The following is a 16968-nucleotide window of genomic DNA, read 5'->3' as shown; positions in this document are numbered from 1 at the left end:
CCGCACCTCTAACATTCCAAACAAAAAAGTCCATCAGAAAGGAAGACTACTGACACAAGCCCACACCCTAGATCAGGTATTTATTCGGGGCTCCGGAGAGCCTAGAAGAGGTGCCAGAAGGCCCCCTTTTATCCCAAGAATCCAAAACACTATGGTTCTTTTTAGGGTTAGCTTTGGGTTTCTTCATATTCAACTTATTGACTCCCATAGACTTTCCAATTGGAACATCTACAAGAGATTTCAAATTACTAACCTCATTAGTCATCACTTTTCCTGTTGAGCCAAAGGTCTGGGAACTCCCTTTAGCATCAGCTTTAGAGACAAAAAGAGGGTTAATAGATTCACCTAGGATGGAGGCTGGCTCGGCCGATTCAAGGCCTGGCATGCTTAACTCCACATGCTCATTAGAAGGATCTGAATCTTGTCCCTCCTCAATAGTCAGGACACCGAACCTTGACCCCAAACCGGATGCTGAATCCACACCAGCATCACCACCCCTCTTGATGTCAGGGGGCCTAACCTTGATCTCAGGAGCAATATGGAGAGAGGTCATCTACTTACTGATATCTGGAGAATGATTCCTAGCAGCATTAGCTCGTGGCTTCCTTCTGACCGACCTTTTGGCAAGCATCCATGGGCCAAAATTCCTTCCTTCACCTTGACTCTCCTCAGCTCTACCTATGATAGGTGCCACCATCTCCTCCACCACCTTCCTTCTTTTAGGACATCCATCATAGGTATGGCCAAACATGCCACACTCATAGCAGATATTGTGTATACCTTCATATTCAATATGAAAGACCTTATTCTAAACGCAGAATTTGGACAGAAGAGGCTTAGCAAGATCAATGTCAATACAAACCCTGGCAAACTTGCCCCTCACTGCCCCAACGGTAGTTTTATCTACATGGTGAACTTTCCCAACAAGGCCACCAATCTTATTCAGAAATCTTTCGTTGTAGTATTCGATAGGTAGACCTAGGGATCTAACCCAAGTAAGGATCTTGTTCACAGAGCAATCATGAGGATTAAAATTTGGGACCTATGGCCTCAGCGCCAAAACATGATTGGAAATAATATAAGGTCCACCATTAACAACTGCATTAAAATCTTTAGCCCTTGTAAATTTAATGACATAATAGTCATTCTCAAGGTCTATAATGGTAACCTTCCCTTTCTTCGCCCATTGTGCCAGGATCCTCTGAGCAAAGTAATTAAAGCTAATCCTTTTCCCAAGCACAGTGACAATTAAGGATAACTTCCACTTCGATCTAAGGATTCGTTTATCTTCAGAGGAAAGACGGATCACCGGACACAGCGGGTCCTCTTGATCTCCATCTTCAACATCAGAGTCGAAAAAGACTTCTTCAGACTCATCCTCAATAATATCATCCTCCAACATGGGTTCCTCCTCGACCACCCCTAACACCTTATCTCTCCAGGATACTTTCCCCATATCGTTCTCCATAGCGAAATTATTCACCTTATCCACCGGTTTCCATGAACCCGAATTAGCATTAGAGTATGTGGGATTTTGACCCGCAGCCCCCTGGGCCAGAGGTCCGCCCATCGGGACAACTTCCGCCTCAAATTCTGCCCTAGAGCCAGGGGCCACTGCCGGAATCTGCGCCTGGGCAGCAGCCCCCGTAGGTTGCACACCTGCGGCAGGATTGCCCTTAGCCACATAGCCCTCCTGTCCACAGCCCTGCGAGGCGCGGGCCACATCTCCCTCAGATCCCGGGCGCCGCTCACTCCCATCGCCAGCGCCCCTCGCCAAGCCTCCCTCGACGCTCCCCGACACCCTGCTCTCCTTCTCCTTCCTTTCCCCTTCAGATTTGACCTCCTCATCCAGATCCCACCACTCCCTAGCGTTCTCCACCCTCACCTCACCTGCGCCTCCCGAACCAGGAACCGGATCCGGCCCCTTCCCCCCCCCCTAATCGCCGGCCGACCACGTTCCCGAGACCGATCCCTCACTCTCTCCCCGCTAGCCCTTCTCTCGCCACCTGACTCCACCAAACTCCCATCGCCCCCCGTCAATCCCCCACCCTGCCCAAGATCGGCACCCTGCGCCATCCCGGCCGCCCGAATCCCCAGCCCCTGCGATGTCCGGCCGCCCGCGCCAACCATCTCCTTCGCCCTAACCCTGCCTTTGTCACGTTCCTTAGTTCATTTCTCAATTATATAAATTATTATTTAATTTAAATATGTTTGTTAAATTCATCTCAATTAAATTAAAATTTTTTTATTTTTTTATAAGTAAATATTTAACTTAAGATTTTAAATTAAATATCATAACTAATATTTGTATATTTAGCATTTATTTTTAGTAAGCTACATCATTTACGAGTAAATTACATATGTGGTATACAACTTTTACCTTATTTCACACTTTAGTGTACAACCTTCAATTTTACACACTAAAATGTACAATTTTATGGTGAACTCACACTAAAGTATACAACTGTTAATTATGACCGGTCACACTTGGTCAAACTAACACATCCCCTTTTTTACTAAGATTTTATAATAAAAAAAAATAAAATCCACAAATTATAAAAAAAATTAATTTTATTTTTTTCTCCTTTTTACCCCTGTCACTCCCTCTCTTCATCTTCTTCTTCTTCTCATCTGCAGAGTTCAAATTTATTTATTTCTCGCTCTAACTCCTCTCACTCCTAATTCTCTCTCCTCATCATCTATTCTCTTATCTAATTCTCCCTTATCGATCTTCGAGAACAAAATTGCTTCAATTACAGGCAATAAAAATCAAATATTTACAATTTTAAATAAGGACATCCTGACAACTTCATCCTTACAGTTGGAACATGTTCTGGTCACAACCAAATGATCTATGTAGAGTTCGTCGGTTATGCGGCGACTTGGGGATTTTGTGATTTTTCTGCAGCTTAAGAACAAATCTATGATTTTTAAAAACATATTTGTTAAGATTTATACTTCCCTCTTCAGCTTGCAATGTTGCTTATGTCATATTACAAATGATCAAGGATGGAAAAGTTATGGGTCGGGCTGTACTTTTGGTGGGTCAACCAAGCACAAGAAAAACGGCTATTGCAATGGGTATGGCGAAATCTCTCAGACTCGAAACTCCCTTCGCCATGATCTTCGCTAGTGAAATCTTCTCCCTAGAGATGTCCAAAAATGAAGCACTAATGCAAGCCTTAATAGAAGGTGAAGTAGTTGAAGTCCCAATCGAAGGATGGGGAATATAAATAGGAGTTCATCACCATGAAGGAAGAGGACAGATGGCTATAAAAATCGTGAATTCAATTTTACAGGCTTGAAAAAAATGGAGAGATGGCTATAAAAAAATTAGTGAATTCAATTTTCTCGAATAGATTCAAGTTTGTAGACATCCAAAAGCCATTTACAACCTATCATAATAAATTCTATATTTTTAGAGAGAGATTAGATATTTTATCTTGAGAGAGTGTGATATATATGAAAAAGAGAGAAAGAAGTGCAAAAATGGAGGAGAGAGATGAATATAAGAATAATTATTTAAGGGTAAGCGGGTAATTATATATTTAGTGGGTCCCACTTTTTTTAATGCATGAGTTGAAAATTGATAATTTGGCAGTTTGATTTGCATTGACTAGGGTTGGTCGGTCATCATTACCGGTTGTACACTTTAGTGTGAGGTCACCATAAGGTCATACATTTTAGTGTGTAAAATTGAAGGTTGTACACCAAAGTGTGAAATATGATAAAGGTTGTACACCACGTATGTAATTTACCTCATCATTTTCTCCCTCAACTTGTCCAAAGAGCTTGATTGGCGTCCTGAACTTTTAAAGTGTCCTGATAGCCCTCTGAACTTGCATAAAATATTCAATTAGCCCCCTAAACTTGCGCAAAATGTAATCAATTGATTACTCGGTTGCAAAAAAAAAGTAAGTTAAATGCAGAAAATGTATTGCACGCGTCTTATAAAAAGTAAAATAACCAAAATCGAGGTATGTGGTTCTAATATTATAGAAGATAAATTTTATAGTTGAGCAAGTAATAACTTCTCTTTTAATCTATTTTTGAATTATGTAATAACATCCTAAGATGCATGGAATACATCTTCCGTATTTAACTTTTTTTTTTTTGCAACCGAGTGATCAATTGATTACATTTAAAGCAAGTCTAGGGTGCTAACTGAATATTTTATGCAAGTTCAATGGGTTATCAGGACACTTTGAAAGTTTAGGGGGCCAATCAAGCTTTTTGGACAAGTTCATGGGGAAAATGATGTATTAATTCTTTTTAGTATTTATCAAACGATTACATCATTTAATACTTTTAGCACTTATAATATTCATCACTTAAAATTCAGTACTTATTTTTTCAGCACTTAATTTTCAATTTTATCAAACAGAACCTTGGAATTAGTAAAAAAATTTGGCGAAGTAAAAAAATCTCCTATTTGTACTTGGTTTAAAAGTCTGCGGATAAGGATATACCATGAGGTTACAAAGGCGGTACCTATTTGCCTCTCCATATATGATTTTGGAGGCATTCTCCAAAGAGTCATAATAAAGGGCCTCTTTAATGCTTGGGACCTTCAGCTCCGGATCTTCGAAACACAGTTTAGGATGATCCCTTTTCACAACAACGATAATCCTTTTCCCATAATAATAAGTTCCCAGGCCACATGCCATCTCCTAATCGTCCCAATCCTTCTCACGACCCGTCTTCTCCGAAGCTAGCTCCTCCTTGATCTTTTTAACATCAACCTTCTCGTTAGCGAGGGAGGCTTCAAGCTGGAGGATCTTCTCTGAGAAATTTTCCTCCATGGCATCGGCTACGATGGCACTTGACTTTTGGACTGACACCTCAGCCTCTAGCTCTTTGATGCGAGCCTCATTGTGCGCACTTTCAACTAGACCCACCTTAATAGAGCTGAGATGGTTGAAAAGCTGAAAAGAAAGAAGACAAAAGAGTTAGAACAAAATAAAAGAGTAAAAAGCAAGTAAAGGAAAGGAACAATAGGCCCACGTACCGCCATCACCCTTCGTTTAGAGTATTTTATATGGCTAGAGGGCGTATACTTCACTCGGTTCAGCTAGACAGAGGGGATTTGACGAAGAGCCTCATCCACATCGTTGATCATGACCTCTGATTCCAAGGTCAGAGATATACCATAGGTAGCCGCCTAATATCCGCTAAGGTTCGGATTCTTAGGATGCAAAAGATGAGAAAGGGAGAGATCAAGTATAGAAGGCAAATAAAACTCAAATGGAATGAAAAAGTGGTGAAAGCACTTACAAGCTTGTAGGAGGAAGGTGCCAATATGGACACCTTTATAGTCTTACTAACCCCATCATCCGTCGAGGAAGAACCGCTAGTACCACTAGAAGGAGGGGTTAGCGCATGTAAGGTGGCTTTCCCTCCAAGAGAGAGAGCACCCATCTTTGTTTTCTTGGCAGCAGGGGCAACCGCCAAGTCTGCTATTGGGCGTTTCCCATCCTTCTTACTGGTGGCAACATCCGCCTTTTCCTTAGCCACCTGGGCCTTCTATCATTTCCTTAACTCTGCAATCAGAGAGTGTGCATTAGGCTTCTCTCTACCAAAGGGATGAAAAATATTAGATATGGACAAAAAGGAAATAAAAGATATATTCACAAACATACTTGTAGGAGTTATAGTGAAGCTCACCATTGCGGATCTCCACTAGGGGAATACCCGCCTTCATAAATTCCAAAACTTGGGCGTACGCCTAGAAGTATTGTTTAATGGACTTTATCAACTCTAGAGCGTCCTCCATTGCGGAATTCAAAAGGAAACCCTAATCCGCCCTTTCCTTAGGGTTGTAATTCCAAGACCTTGGAAACCCTAATGAGACGTCATTTCCCACCTTAATGAAGAAGTATTTACTTCCCCAATTATGGACGTTGGACATCTTACTATGGGAAGGAGAGTAACCCTTTAACTTAGAAAAAGTTAAGTGGTCCTCTACCGCACGCTTGGTTAGGGTATGAAGGGAACAGAAGACACGCGAAGCCAAAACTATCCCTAGATACGCTGCAAGGTATGAAGCTGGGAGATAGGGATCCCGAAAAAGTTCAAGACATTGCCTATAACCACAGGAAACACAAATCCCTTCTCCACATGATTTTGCTAGATGGCAAAATACCCCTTTGGGGGTATAGCCGGACGATGACCAAACTCTGGGACCAAACACTCGGCCGCCTGCAACCAAGGGTACAAGGCCTTTAAAGCTACCAAAGTCCCAAAGTCTACTCTAGATGGGGTGATCTCCATTTTAGGAGCTTTTCCCTTTTTTTTCTTCTTAGGGGCAGACGAACTAGCTTCTTCCCCTTCCCCGAACAAGGGATTAGGTGCATCCACTATGACAATCGCAGTTGAAACAGGAGGAGGCACCAAAGTTTTTCAGGTGTTTTTCGAGTCTCCTCGAGGCCTAGGGTCCTCTCAGAAGAATTAGAACTTAAACTCATAATTAGAAGGATGAAAATGAAGTAAAACATTATGAACCCAGAAAAAGGGACACTTACATGAAGATCAGGAAAGATTGAAGGATGAAGTTCCAAAGAGGACGAAAGGACTAAAGATGAATTTTGGAAGTAGAGAGAGAAGTCAAGTTTTAAAGAACAGAAAAAAAAGTAAAAACCCAAAATATGAAAAAATCCACCCTTATAAGGTAGATGACGTTGGTACCTAGAGATTTGGGTTCCAACATGCCACCTGTCTCCATCCTAATGGCACAAAATAACGTGCCCGTCAGAAGTAATGAAGGCGCGCGCCAACATGCGCGGAAGATGAAGAGCCCTAAAGGGAGGAGTGGCGTATGCCAGAAGTCACTTACAAAAGGGACATTGCCATGTGGATACGCTACGTAGATACAACACGCCATTAAGGACCTATGTCCGCTAGAAAGGGATTGATACACCATCCAAGGTAGATACGCCCTAAGCCGTTTATTTAGGAAATGGCTACAATCAATAGCATCAAATAGCTCATTTAAGGCCTTAACAGTCGAACTTGAAAGAATGTATCATTAATACATTAAAGGGTATTAAATGTAAGACTGTTTTAAATTACCACCTGGATGGTTACGGAACTTAATATAAATACCCCCACTCCGAGATATTCAAGGTACACTTACCTAATTCTTACTTTTGTGCTTATAATTTATTCTCAAACAATTACTGACTTAAATATTGGAGTGTCCCTTGCTGAACCCAACGACGCCTCACAGAGAAGGACTTTGATCAAGGAACTTTCACAAGTTATCAAAAGAAAATAGTATATTATATTGTGATGACCTGTGTCAAAAATTGTTACAATGTATCCATATTCCATATATATATAATACAATACATGTTATTTGTTACCAGATCTTATAAAGTTGTGTTACAAAAAAACTATGTTATTTTATTTTAAGGGATAAGTACAAAAAAAAATGCATGTGGTTTACACTTTTTACAAACGTGAAGCTGTGGGTTTTTTTTATAAAAAGAGGTCTGTGTTAAACGCCGTTAGCAAACAGATGCTAAATTGACTAACGGTGTTAAAATTCAAAGAGAAAAGAATTAATTTGGTCCTTATATTTATTTATTTTATAAATTAACCCCTAATTATCTAATTATCACAAATAAACCCCAAAATCAAAAATACCATCTTCTCCATCTCTTTTTAACTTCTTCCTCTTCCTCCTCCTCCTTCTCAAAATTGATTACTCCAATGGAATATGTAGAAATAACCTTGTAGATAGCATCGAATGGCATATGTAACTTAACTAAAAGTAACTGGTTCTGTTTTTTAAACGAAGAATTGGTGAGAATTCTACTTATTATCTAATAAAATAATAAAGTAAACGAGAAAAGAACAAAAAAAGTAGAAATAACCTTGTAGATAGCATCCCATGGCAGACAACCCAAAAGATCCACCAAAAATCGAGATTTCAAGTACCTGAAAAACAATTGAGAATAGCATTACTTCTGTATCATATGATAGAAAGAACACTGAAGAACGATGAAGAGAAGGAACCTAATGGCGATGATATTTCGATTGTAGACCCAGCGATAGGAATGCAGGTCGCGAAAGGCAACACAGAAATGAACAACAATGTCGATGAGGAAAGCGATCTGACCAGCACTGTCGAGCAGGAAAAGGTTCTCTGGTAATCCTCTGAAGAATCCAAACTCGAAAGGGGTGAAGAAGGAAGAGTAAATAGCCCATATCAGAATGAAATGTGTCCATACTGCGTACCACCTGCTTTCACATTTCACATCAACATACCATTTTCAATTTCCTTCTCCACACCCCAAACAAGAAGAAGATAGATTTTCAATTGCATTTTTTGCCATCAACTAGCTTCAGGTGAAGGGCTTCCAAGAGTGAAGAAAAAATTGAATTTGGACCAATTTTAAACATAGGACTAAGTAACAAAGAAGAGAGGAGGGAGAGAAGAGAGAGAAAGAAAAATGAAAATAAAAAAATTAAAAAGAGACGGAGAAGATGATATTTTTTATTTTGAGGTTTATTTGTGATAATTAGATAATTAGGAGGGTTAATTTATAAAATAAATAAATATAAGGACCAAATTAACTCTTTTTCTTTTGAATTTTAACACCGTTAGTCAATTTGGCCTATGTTTACTAACGGCGTTTAGTACAGATCTCTTTTTGTAAAAAAAAAACCTACAGGTTCGTGTTTGTAAAAAGTGCAAACCACAAGCATTTTTTTTTTTTTTGTTTAGCAGGCCTATTGATAGAGATCAATCGTTTTTTTCCAGATGGATTGACATTGCCTTTTCTTTCATTCTAGTTTGAAGTGAATTAAAAAAGAGAATTCAAATGTCTATTTATATGCATCTGATATAGGATTTCATCTAATATCACTATGAGAAATGGGTTGCCCAGGACTTGAACCAATCTCAACCAGACAGGTAAGAGTAAACGGTTTGCAAACAGACCCTCGAATTAGTAAACTAGAAGGAGGATACATTTCTACAGAATAACAAAAAAGAAAAAGGCAAGTCAATCTTCAAGAATTTCATCGTGAATGATAAATACTTCGTTAAGGAAAGCTGCTTGAACCAAATCCAATTCTCTCTCGATATGTTCCTCAAAAAATCCGATTCGTGCTAATATGGATTCCAAACATTCATGATCTGGATGTGAATGAGTCGAATTACTTATCCCTCGGTCTCACCTTCGGTAATATCCTTAGCCCGGAATAGCAGCAGGGAAGAGATTCTTGAAAAGTGATCCACAACTTCTTCGTCTGAAGACGACTCGACGACGTTGAAGGACTGGAACGGGGTTAGAGATTTGGCGGGAACAAGTGATTTAAGGTAAGGTCATCAGATGGCGTAGGGTTGCTTTTGGGTTGCTGAAGCGGTGACACCTTAGTCTGTAAATTACTTTCTTCTCCGCCTATTATGTTTTGAACCGTTAACTCTTCCTACTCGGGTCAGGCTTAACCGGAAGAAAGCAAAGTCAAGGAGCATAAGCCACTCGACTGTAAGGAGAGGAGCTAGGCAAGGAGATGTGGCACTTGAGGAAGAAAGAGGACGGGCGAGAATTCTTGTGGAGATTGGGGAGATTTTTCTGATGATTTTTTGGTCTTTTTTCAGCAAATGATATGTACAATACCTGTTACAAATTTATTTGTAACGTTATAGTTCTAATTAGTCTGCCCATTATATTTCCGACCAAAGTAATTTCTTATATGAGGAAGTTGCCTGGAATCGTTCTGCTTTCTAACCTCGGGGTTTTTTTTTAATCGATAAATACTCAGGTTTTTCCCATTAAATATAATTTCTTTGATATAATATAATATTTATAGAGAATTCTTGTGGAATTTTCTGGGCTCTAAACAGGGATTGATTTGGGGACATAGCGGGGATTCCATTTTGGTTTTAGGGGCAAAATGTCCCCTGCTCCATTCTTGTATCGGATGTTTCGAGAATTCTTCTTCGATCTCCTCCTCAGATTTTGGAGAATTTGTCATCTCTAATTATGAATTTTTGATGTATAGGCTAGGCTTGGGTTCATACATTTCAGATTGGCTTTTCTTCCTTCTATTGGGCCAGCCTTGTTTAGGTATAGTATTGAACCTATTTGTATTACCTAATGCTAAATGAATTTGATATTTTAAAGTTTCTGACCACCTTGTTTCAAAATTAAATTTAATTCTAACATTCTGTGTAAAATCCATGAGTAAGGCTCTTAATTTCTGATACAAAAAAAAAAAAAAAAAAATCTCTTTACAAACATAGTCATTTAAGGTGCAACTCGCAAAGGTTCCTGGATGTATGTCCAAACGATACAATACTCACTTATATATAACATTTCTAAAATACAACAAAAACCAAATAACAACAATTTTAATCATAAAATGCATAAAATAAACTTCAAATTAATTATTAATTTTTTCATAATTACAATTCATAATAAAATTTCAAATGTAAGAACTCTATTTTGCAACAATGCTTCCTCACAGCTCACAAAATAAAAATAAAAATAGTGAAGGTATGAAATATTTAATATTATATTAGTATTCACATGGATCCTAATAACAAAATGAAAATGAATTTAATCGAATTAGAGTCTAGTTTTTTTTTTTACAACTTTGATTTATTTATTTTTTATTCTAATCATACAGACTGAGATAAGAACAATTTATTCTAATTCAAAACCTTGAAAAAATATACACCTATGCTTTAGACACACCTCAGAGAACGCAACAAGCTCGACGAAGCGAACCCCAGGTGTGTCCGATGAACATCGCAAACCTCTTTAGGTGTTAAGCCCTCAGGGCGCCTTTAACATCTATGTTTACAAAGACAACATGTTTGACATATTTACAAAGACAACACATTTATCACGATTTTCATTTATGTCATGTACGATAATAATGTGGAATGGAGTGATATGCACTTCCATCAATGTGATTCCATAAAAAAAAAAAAAAAAAATAATCATTCATAGTTGAGACAGACAACCAATGAGAGAAGGGCATGGTGCAGACGAATTCACATTCTAGTGTTCTTTCAACCACATATACTCTTGATTTACCCCATAAGGAAAACAAGTTTTCCCAGGTGAAATTATTAGACCAATATTTCAAAATCAATTATACACTAAAATCTAACATTTAATACCAATTTCTGATCTACGAACATGTATAATTTTCAACAGGTACATCATCAAAATTTGTGTACAAGCATGCAGGCAAGCACAATCCGTCCTCGAAAGGAGTTGATCCCGAATAGCCTGTAAGATGCGGAGAATGTATCTCCTACTTTTGTGCTCCTCTGCTTCAGTTTCCATCCACTGCTTAAATATTAGCAGAGATTTGTTTCATCTGTCAGTAATGCAACACCTCTGCTGCTATGTTTAACAGAGGCTCCAAGGTACTCGGGGCAAATTTTCTTGCGAAAAGAAAACACATGGAAACTTGACGATTATTGTAACTGCAGTTCCGACCTTCGTAAATCCTCTTGAAGAAATCCACCTTTATATCTGCACCTCCAAAGGTTGCTGGGTGAGCTCCACCCCTTGACCAGTCCACCCAAGTAAGACTTCTGTTTGCCAACAGATTTGATGCTTGGATGGTTAGCATGGTTGGGAAGTAATGTTCATCCACATAACAATGTGGCTTACAAAATTCTTCAAATATTGGATAATATGTAGAATCTTCCACAATATTCATAGCAAGCTTTCGGTTGATCTCAAACCATTGAGCACCTTTTCGCCACTGGGTGATATTTACCTCAGGCGCCATGCTTTCATTATATCTTCCTCTCCCAACTGGACCAGGGTCGTCAAATGCACTGACGAAGCTATGTCTGGATCTCATTATGTAGGTATAGGTGACACTGAAATTATAGAGAGGAATGCATGACTCGGATAATAGGATGAACCACTCATTCGAGATATCAAGCAAGGCATTAGCGAGGAGCCTTCTCTCCGCATCACACATACTCATCTTGCCCCATTCAGTAATCTGTTTGGTTAATAACGTTAAAAATGAAATTCAATCAACCATGCACTTTCACATTCAGAACAGAACAAAAAGCTTCAATTAAAAGTACATAATGTTACATCATTTTTCCATTATGAATCTTCAAAAGTGTAATTTATTTCATATTCAAAACATAAGCATATCAGGAAGTATCAAAAAAAGGATGGGTTTAGTTCTTATGTTTCTTCAGAAAATGGACTAGGACCATAAATTCATAGTTGTTAAAAGGTGTGTCTATATCAAGACTCATAACTAAATATAGAAAGACTAGAGCGGGATTAAGAGCAGTCAGGTAAAGAAGAGTCTACTCCACTCAAACAAAAAATGCGACAGACACATATAAGAACACCTAGAAGAATATCAAGTGACAATGCATGGCTATTAGTTAGTAGTATTAGTTAGGTACTTAGGTTAAAGTATATGTTAATGTCTCTATGAAGTATGAACTTAAATTGGTGTTTTTGAGATTTATGATTCAGTATTATGTTTTTATGTGGTTTTGTTTTGTTTTGTTTGTTTGGTCATAAATTTGTTTTTTTGGTGCACAGAGGATGGCACCACTTTGGTTTGGTGCAACCACGGTTTGCCAAGTAAGAGATTAAAAGATGCTGGAACATCTAGAACTTGGAAAGGAATTTTCATGACCGTCGGTCCAATGCTCACAAAAAAGGTGGCTACACCTACTACCTCTCTTTTGAGTATTATCATATGCCCTAACAATCGAGTCTGAAGGAGTGAAATCTGATGCCTCAAGCCCCAGACAGCTTGCAACCTTTTAATGGACAGACATTCAAAGCTGAGCCATTGTTGTCTATGAGTACCATTGGTACTTTCTTTCCACAAGCCATTAGTGTAATGTACAGTGCCTTGTTGTGACCACTTCCACCTTAAGGTAGGTCTTTGTCAGTGAGGGTAATGGTGGCAGTCTTGGTAGCATTCATCAATGTTGCCACCAATGTTTCTGGCGAAGTCTCACTAGGTACTTGGCACAGATTTGTGCTTTACTCAAGACTTGGCGATGGTGGTATGAAGACTGTATAAGACTCCAGATCGAGATATTAGCTTGAGTCTTTTTTAGTTGCTTGAGAATAAGATCCTTTTCTGGTCTTTGGATCAAGCTTTATTTTCTTGATTGGTGGAGGAACAGGACAGTCTGGGACAGGTCCTTGGTACTTTCTTCCACTCCTAGTGATGGCATTGATGTTGTATTCCTCAAAAAAGTCATTTAGGTCAAGCACCATACAATCATTGCACTAGGCGCTGGTAAGTCATCTAAGTCCATACTGTCTATCTAGATTGTAGTTAATTTACTGTTGGTTCTAACTTGGTGCTAGTGTTTTGTATCCGGTTTATCAAAATCGGAGTAGTTCCTCCCATTAATTACTGTTCATATACAAGTGATCATAGTTGGGGTTTTCAGCTTAGACATAACATCTCTAAGGGATAAATTTGAATCTAACAGAATGACAACAGTCAGTACAACTCTAAAGGATAGCTCGATTACCTTCAGAAATAGAATATACGAAGATATGTTTACGTATATCATCAAAAAAAAATCTGACAACTTATCAGGTATCATGGAATATGTATGCAGTTAATTAGTCATATCATTCCATCTGTAGCATACTACAGTTTATGTACTTACCGCCCTTCCCATAGTTGGTAATTCATTTTAACTTCTAGCTCTATGTACAGTCTAAATAAATCACATAATCAATAATTGCATGCAGACCGATAATCAATCTTCAATCAGCAACCTACAGGATCATATCCTTGAATCTTCCTATAAAATCCCTACCAAGTTTATTAAGAAAAACATCACGCATAAATCACATTTGATATAATTATATTATTAATATCTTGCACAAAAAATGGCACTTGTGTAACTGGCTCCCCCCAATATTCTCTAATGCTCATCAAATTCATAGTCTCAAAAGGGATCCACAACATATCATTAAACAAACCCTCTTGAAATCCTACCAACGTCCACACAAAATCACCAGGGCAGGTTTTTAACTAAAGAGTAACCCTCCATCCTCAGTATTGGAATGAAAGCCAGCTTCCCATGAGTAGCAAAACCCCATGGAAAAGTATATCTCGGTTAGCTTTCTAGATACTAAGTGCCTAAATAAATATTTCACTTATTCACCATGGTTAGCTCATTCAAACTTATTCTGTGTCTCACACTCCATAGCTACTTAATATATTTTGGCAATAATATAGTATAAGATGTCGTATCCTGGTTCTTATTGGTGCCAGCCATATTACTAATTCAACTGAAAGTCAAACAAAACAATTCTAGCAAACATGAAGCAAGTTGAGAATGGAAATGACTTAAATTCACAGATCAATATTTGGAACTTCTGTATAAGGGAGGATCATCCACAGGTTAATATTTGTGAAACAACAAGTTGAAACCATTGCAAGTACATTCAGACAACTAAGACAAAATTCAAATGTAAAAGCACAGGAGTGAAGACATCGTAAGCAATTTCATAAACAATCATAATAAATGCACATACCTGACTTGGTATTTTTCTTCCATAAAAAACAGATGAAGTTGGATATTTGAATTCAAATGTTGGCAAGGAATGAACATAGATCGAGTAAAGCCCTTGATTCCCTTTGAAAAACCTTTCCCAAAGAGGTGCAAGAGGCAGTGGTCCCCTTGTCAAGAACATAAATGCAATCTTCGGTACTCTTTTGAAAGGATACTTCTTTATTCTAGGAACCAAAGAAGCTCTCCACAATAGCTGTGCATCTGTCATGGTGTGCAGAATATTCGAAGGAGGTCTAATCCAACGATCAAAAGCATTGGGTTCTTCAAGGCAGGATTGAAAACCGACATTAGACATTGTCATGACACTGGTAACCCCAAATCGTTTGATTGTATATATACTAATAATTGAAAAGGAGATGCATAAAACCAAAAATAGAAAGAATAACTGTAGCAACCTAGCAGGGAACGTCTTGGGTTGATTTGTTTTGATATGAATTGCAGGGTCCTTCCCCTCCTCTACTGGAACTAACCTCGATTGCATATCTGTAGCGATTCTAGATCAAAACTCATTCACCAAATAGAAGCATCGAAGTAGCTTCAAAACCTCAAAATTTCAATAGTCATGCTCTCTCTCTCCCATATTCGAAATCCAGATTTCGAATATCATATCACACACACACACACACAAAAAAGGCAGAAACAGATCTAAACGTAGATGATAGAGCAAGTATATAGGTAGCAGAAAGCAGAGATGGCGTTAAAATCTAAGATTGTAGTTAGGAAGAGAATCGAGATCGTGAGAGGAAAAAACGAGGGTTAGCGTAGAAGGAATGAAAGAGAGAGATGGAATTGAAAGAAAGCTTGAATAGCGGCAGATTGAAAGGAGAGAAAAGGAAGAGAAAGGACTAGAAACGACGGTCAATATGAAATGAAGAACGAAGAAGAAACGTAAGGAAAATGGAGGATCAAAAAGGAAGGAGGCGGTTAAAGTCCAAGAGAGTGGGGGGTTGCAGAAAGATCGGAGATTTAGGAATGAGATTAATGATTGTTAAGTATTAATTACAATTTAACAAGAATGAATGTTTCTTTTTTTTCTTTCATATGGGAGGGGAGATCTATGTATGTGTTGTCTTTGTCGGCTTTGCTCATTCATATTCAGCTCACGCTTGACACGTCATGCTTCTTCTCTATAAAAGAAAAAATACCAATTCTGAAATTATAAATGATAGTACAATAATTCACTTGTTACCAGAAAAACAAATTATTTTTCTTATGTTCACATCTATTTCACTTTTTGATTCTTAATGCATCATCAGCTTAATTTATGTTATGAATGTACATGAGAAACTGTTTGAAAGTGGATGATATTTAGAACAGTGCTGTGCAAGGAGATACAAGATTTGCTTGTTTTTTTTTTATGGCAATTTGTTATTATTATTTTTTTTTTCACTCATTTGATACTAAAAATTTATTTTTTTTAATAAAAACAAAATTTTTATTAATAAAGGTCAGAATATAATATAGAACAAATAAAATCAAAAGGTTCTAAGTACCATTTCATCAATTTTGACATAGAATATACAGCCCGAGCAAGGACGAATCCATGATTTATAGGTTGTGGGGGCAACTATATATACGAAGTTGTTAATTGCTTGAAGTGTTAAATTGGAAAGCTTAAATTGCTAAATTAAAAATGCTAAATAGCTAAATTGCGTGATTGGTGTTACAAGAATTCTCCATTCCCCACCGAACATGGCTCGTTTACTCTCGGAAGATTATCAAGGAGTTGCTCTCCCCCGGATGTTAGCTACTTAGTGTAGCCTTCTTATTTTCTCTGCTTTTGTTCTTTTTTTTTCCTTTGTAACAAAAAAATAAAAGAAGCTAAATTTCAATTAATTACAATTTATATAAAACAAAGTAGATAAAATATGAAGCTATCCACTATAAATTAATTTATACAGCTTTTTTTTTTCAATATCTAATGAATATTCCAGCATTGGAAACCAAAGCAAATATGCAACTGCCAATACAAAATGAAAAAATCTTTGTTTATCTCACCATACAACTACTAAGAATTAATTTAGCATGCCAAATCCAACATTGTTTCTCTACTTAAAATATAAGTTGCTTTATGTCTAGCTATCCTTTCTTGGTAATAGAAGGAATTGACAAAGTATTAAGTGAGAATGAAATTAATTGGAGGAATTAACACCAAAATTAAAACCATATGCTTCGTAATAAGCAATTAAGAATTAAAAGAAAAAATCAACAGCAGTAAAGCAACTTTATATACCTCATAATAAGCAATTAACAAATCAAAAGAAAAAGTTAACAGCAACAAAGAACATTCTTTTTCAAAGTTATTTGAAAGAGGACGAGAGATAAAGAAGTATATTTTCTTTGGGGGTTGAGCGTTAGGTTAGGGTCCTAAAAGAAAAGAAAGAAAAAGATCGAGAAAGAAAAAGGAG

The 16968-nt window shown here is 37.6% G+C and overlaps 1 protein-coding gene across 1 annotated transcript; it reads right to left on the bottom strand.

Annotated features, from left to right (window-relative positions):
• Positions 1 to 10941: 10941 nt before the first annotated feature.
• LOC136202698 (glycosyltransferase BC10) lies at positions 10942 to 15642 on the bottom strand. Its single transcript, XM_065993473.1, has 2 exons — positions 14523 to 15642; positions 10942 to 11982 (listed from the first exon to the last, which is right to left on the bottom strand). Exons 1-2 carry the CDS (start codon positions 15039 to 15041, stop codon positions 11344 to 11346), a joined length of 1158 nt encoding a protein of 385 aa, XP_065849545.1. The 5' UTR covers positions 15042 to 15642; the 3' UTR covers positions 10942 to 11343.
• Between the last annotated feature and the right edge of the window lie 1326 nt (positions 15643 to 16968).

This window comes from Euphorbia lathyris, chromosome 8 (genome assembly GCF_963576675.1).
Source record: "Euphorbia lathyris chromosome 8, ddEupLath1.1, whole genome shotgun sequence".
In the NCBI taxonomy this organism is placed as follows: Eukaryota; Viridiplantae; Streptophyta; class Magnoliopsida; order Malpighiales; family Euphorbiaceae; genus Euphorbia; species Euphorbia lathyris.
The sequence above is the reverse complement of the archived record's forward strand: the minus strand, read 5'-3'. Positions and strand labels throughout refer to the sequence as shown.

Bases quoted from the DNA above. Each gene is read 5' to 3' on its own strand.
- LOC136202698 (XM_065993473.1), bottom strand. From the start codon at position 15,041: ATGCAATCGAGGTTAGTTCCAGTAGAGGAGGGGAAGGACCCTGCAATT. The intron at 11,983-14,522 runs GTATGTGCATTT...TTAACCAAACAG, and splicing joins GAAGAAAAATACCAAGTCAG to ATTACTGAATGGGGCAAGAT.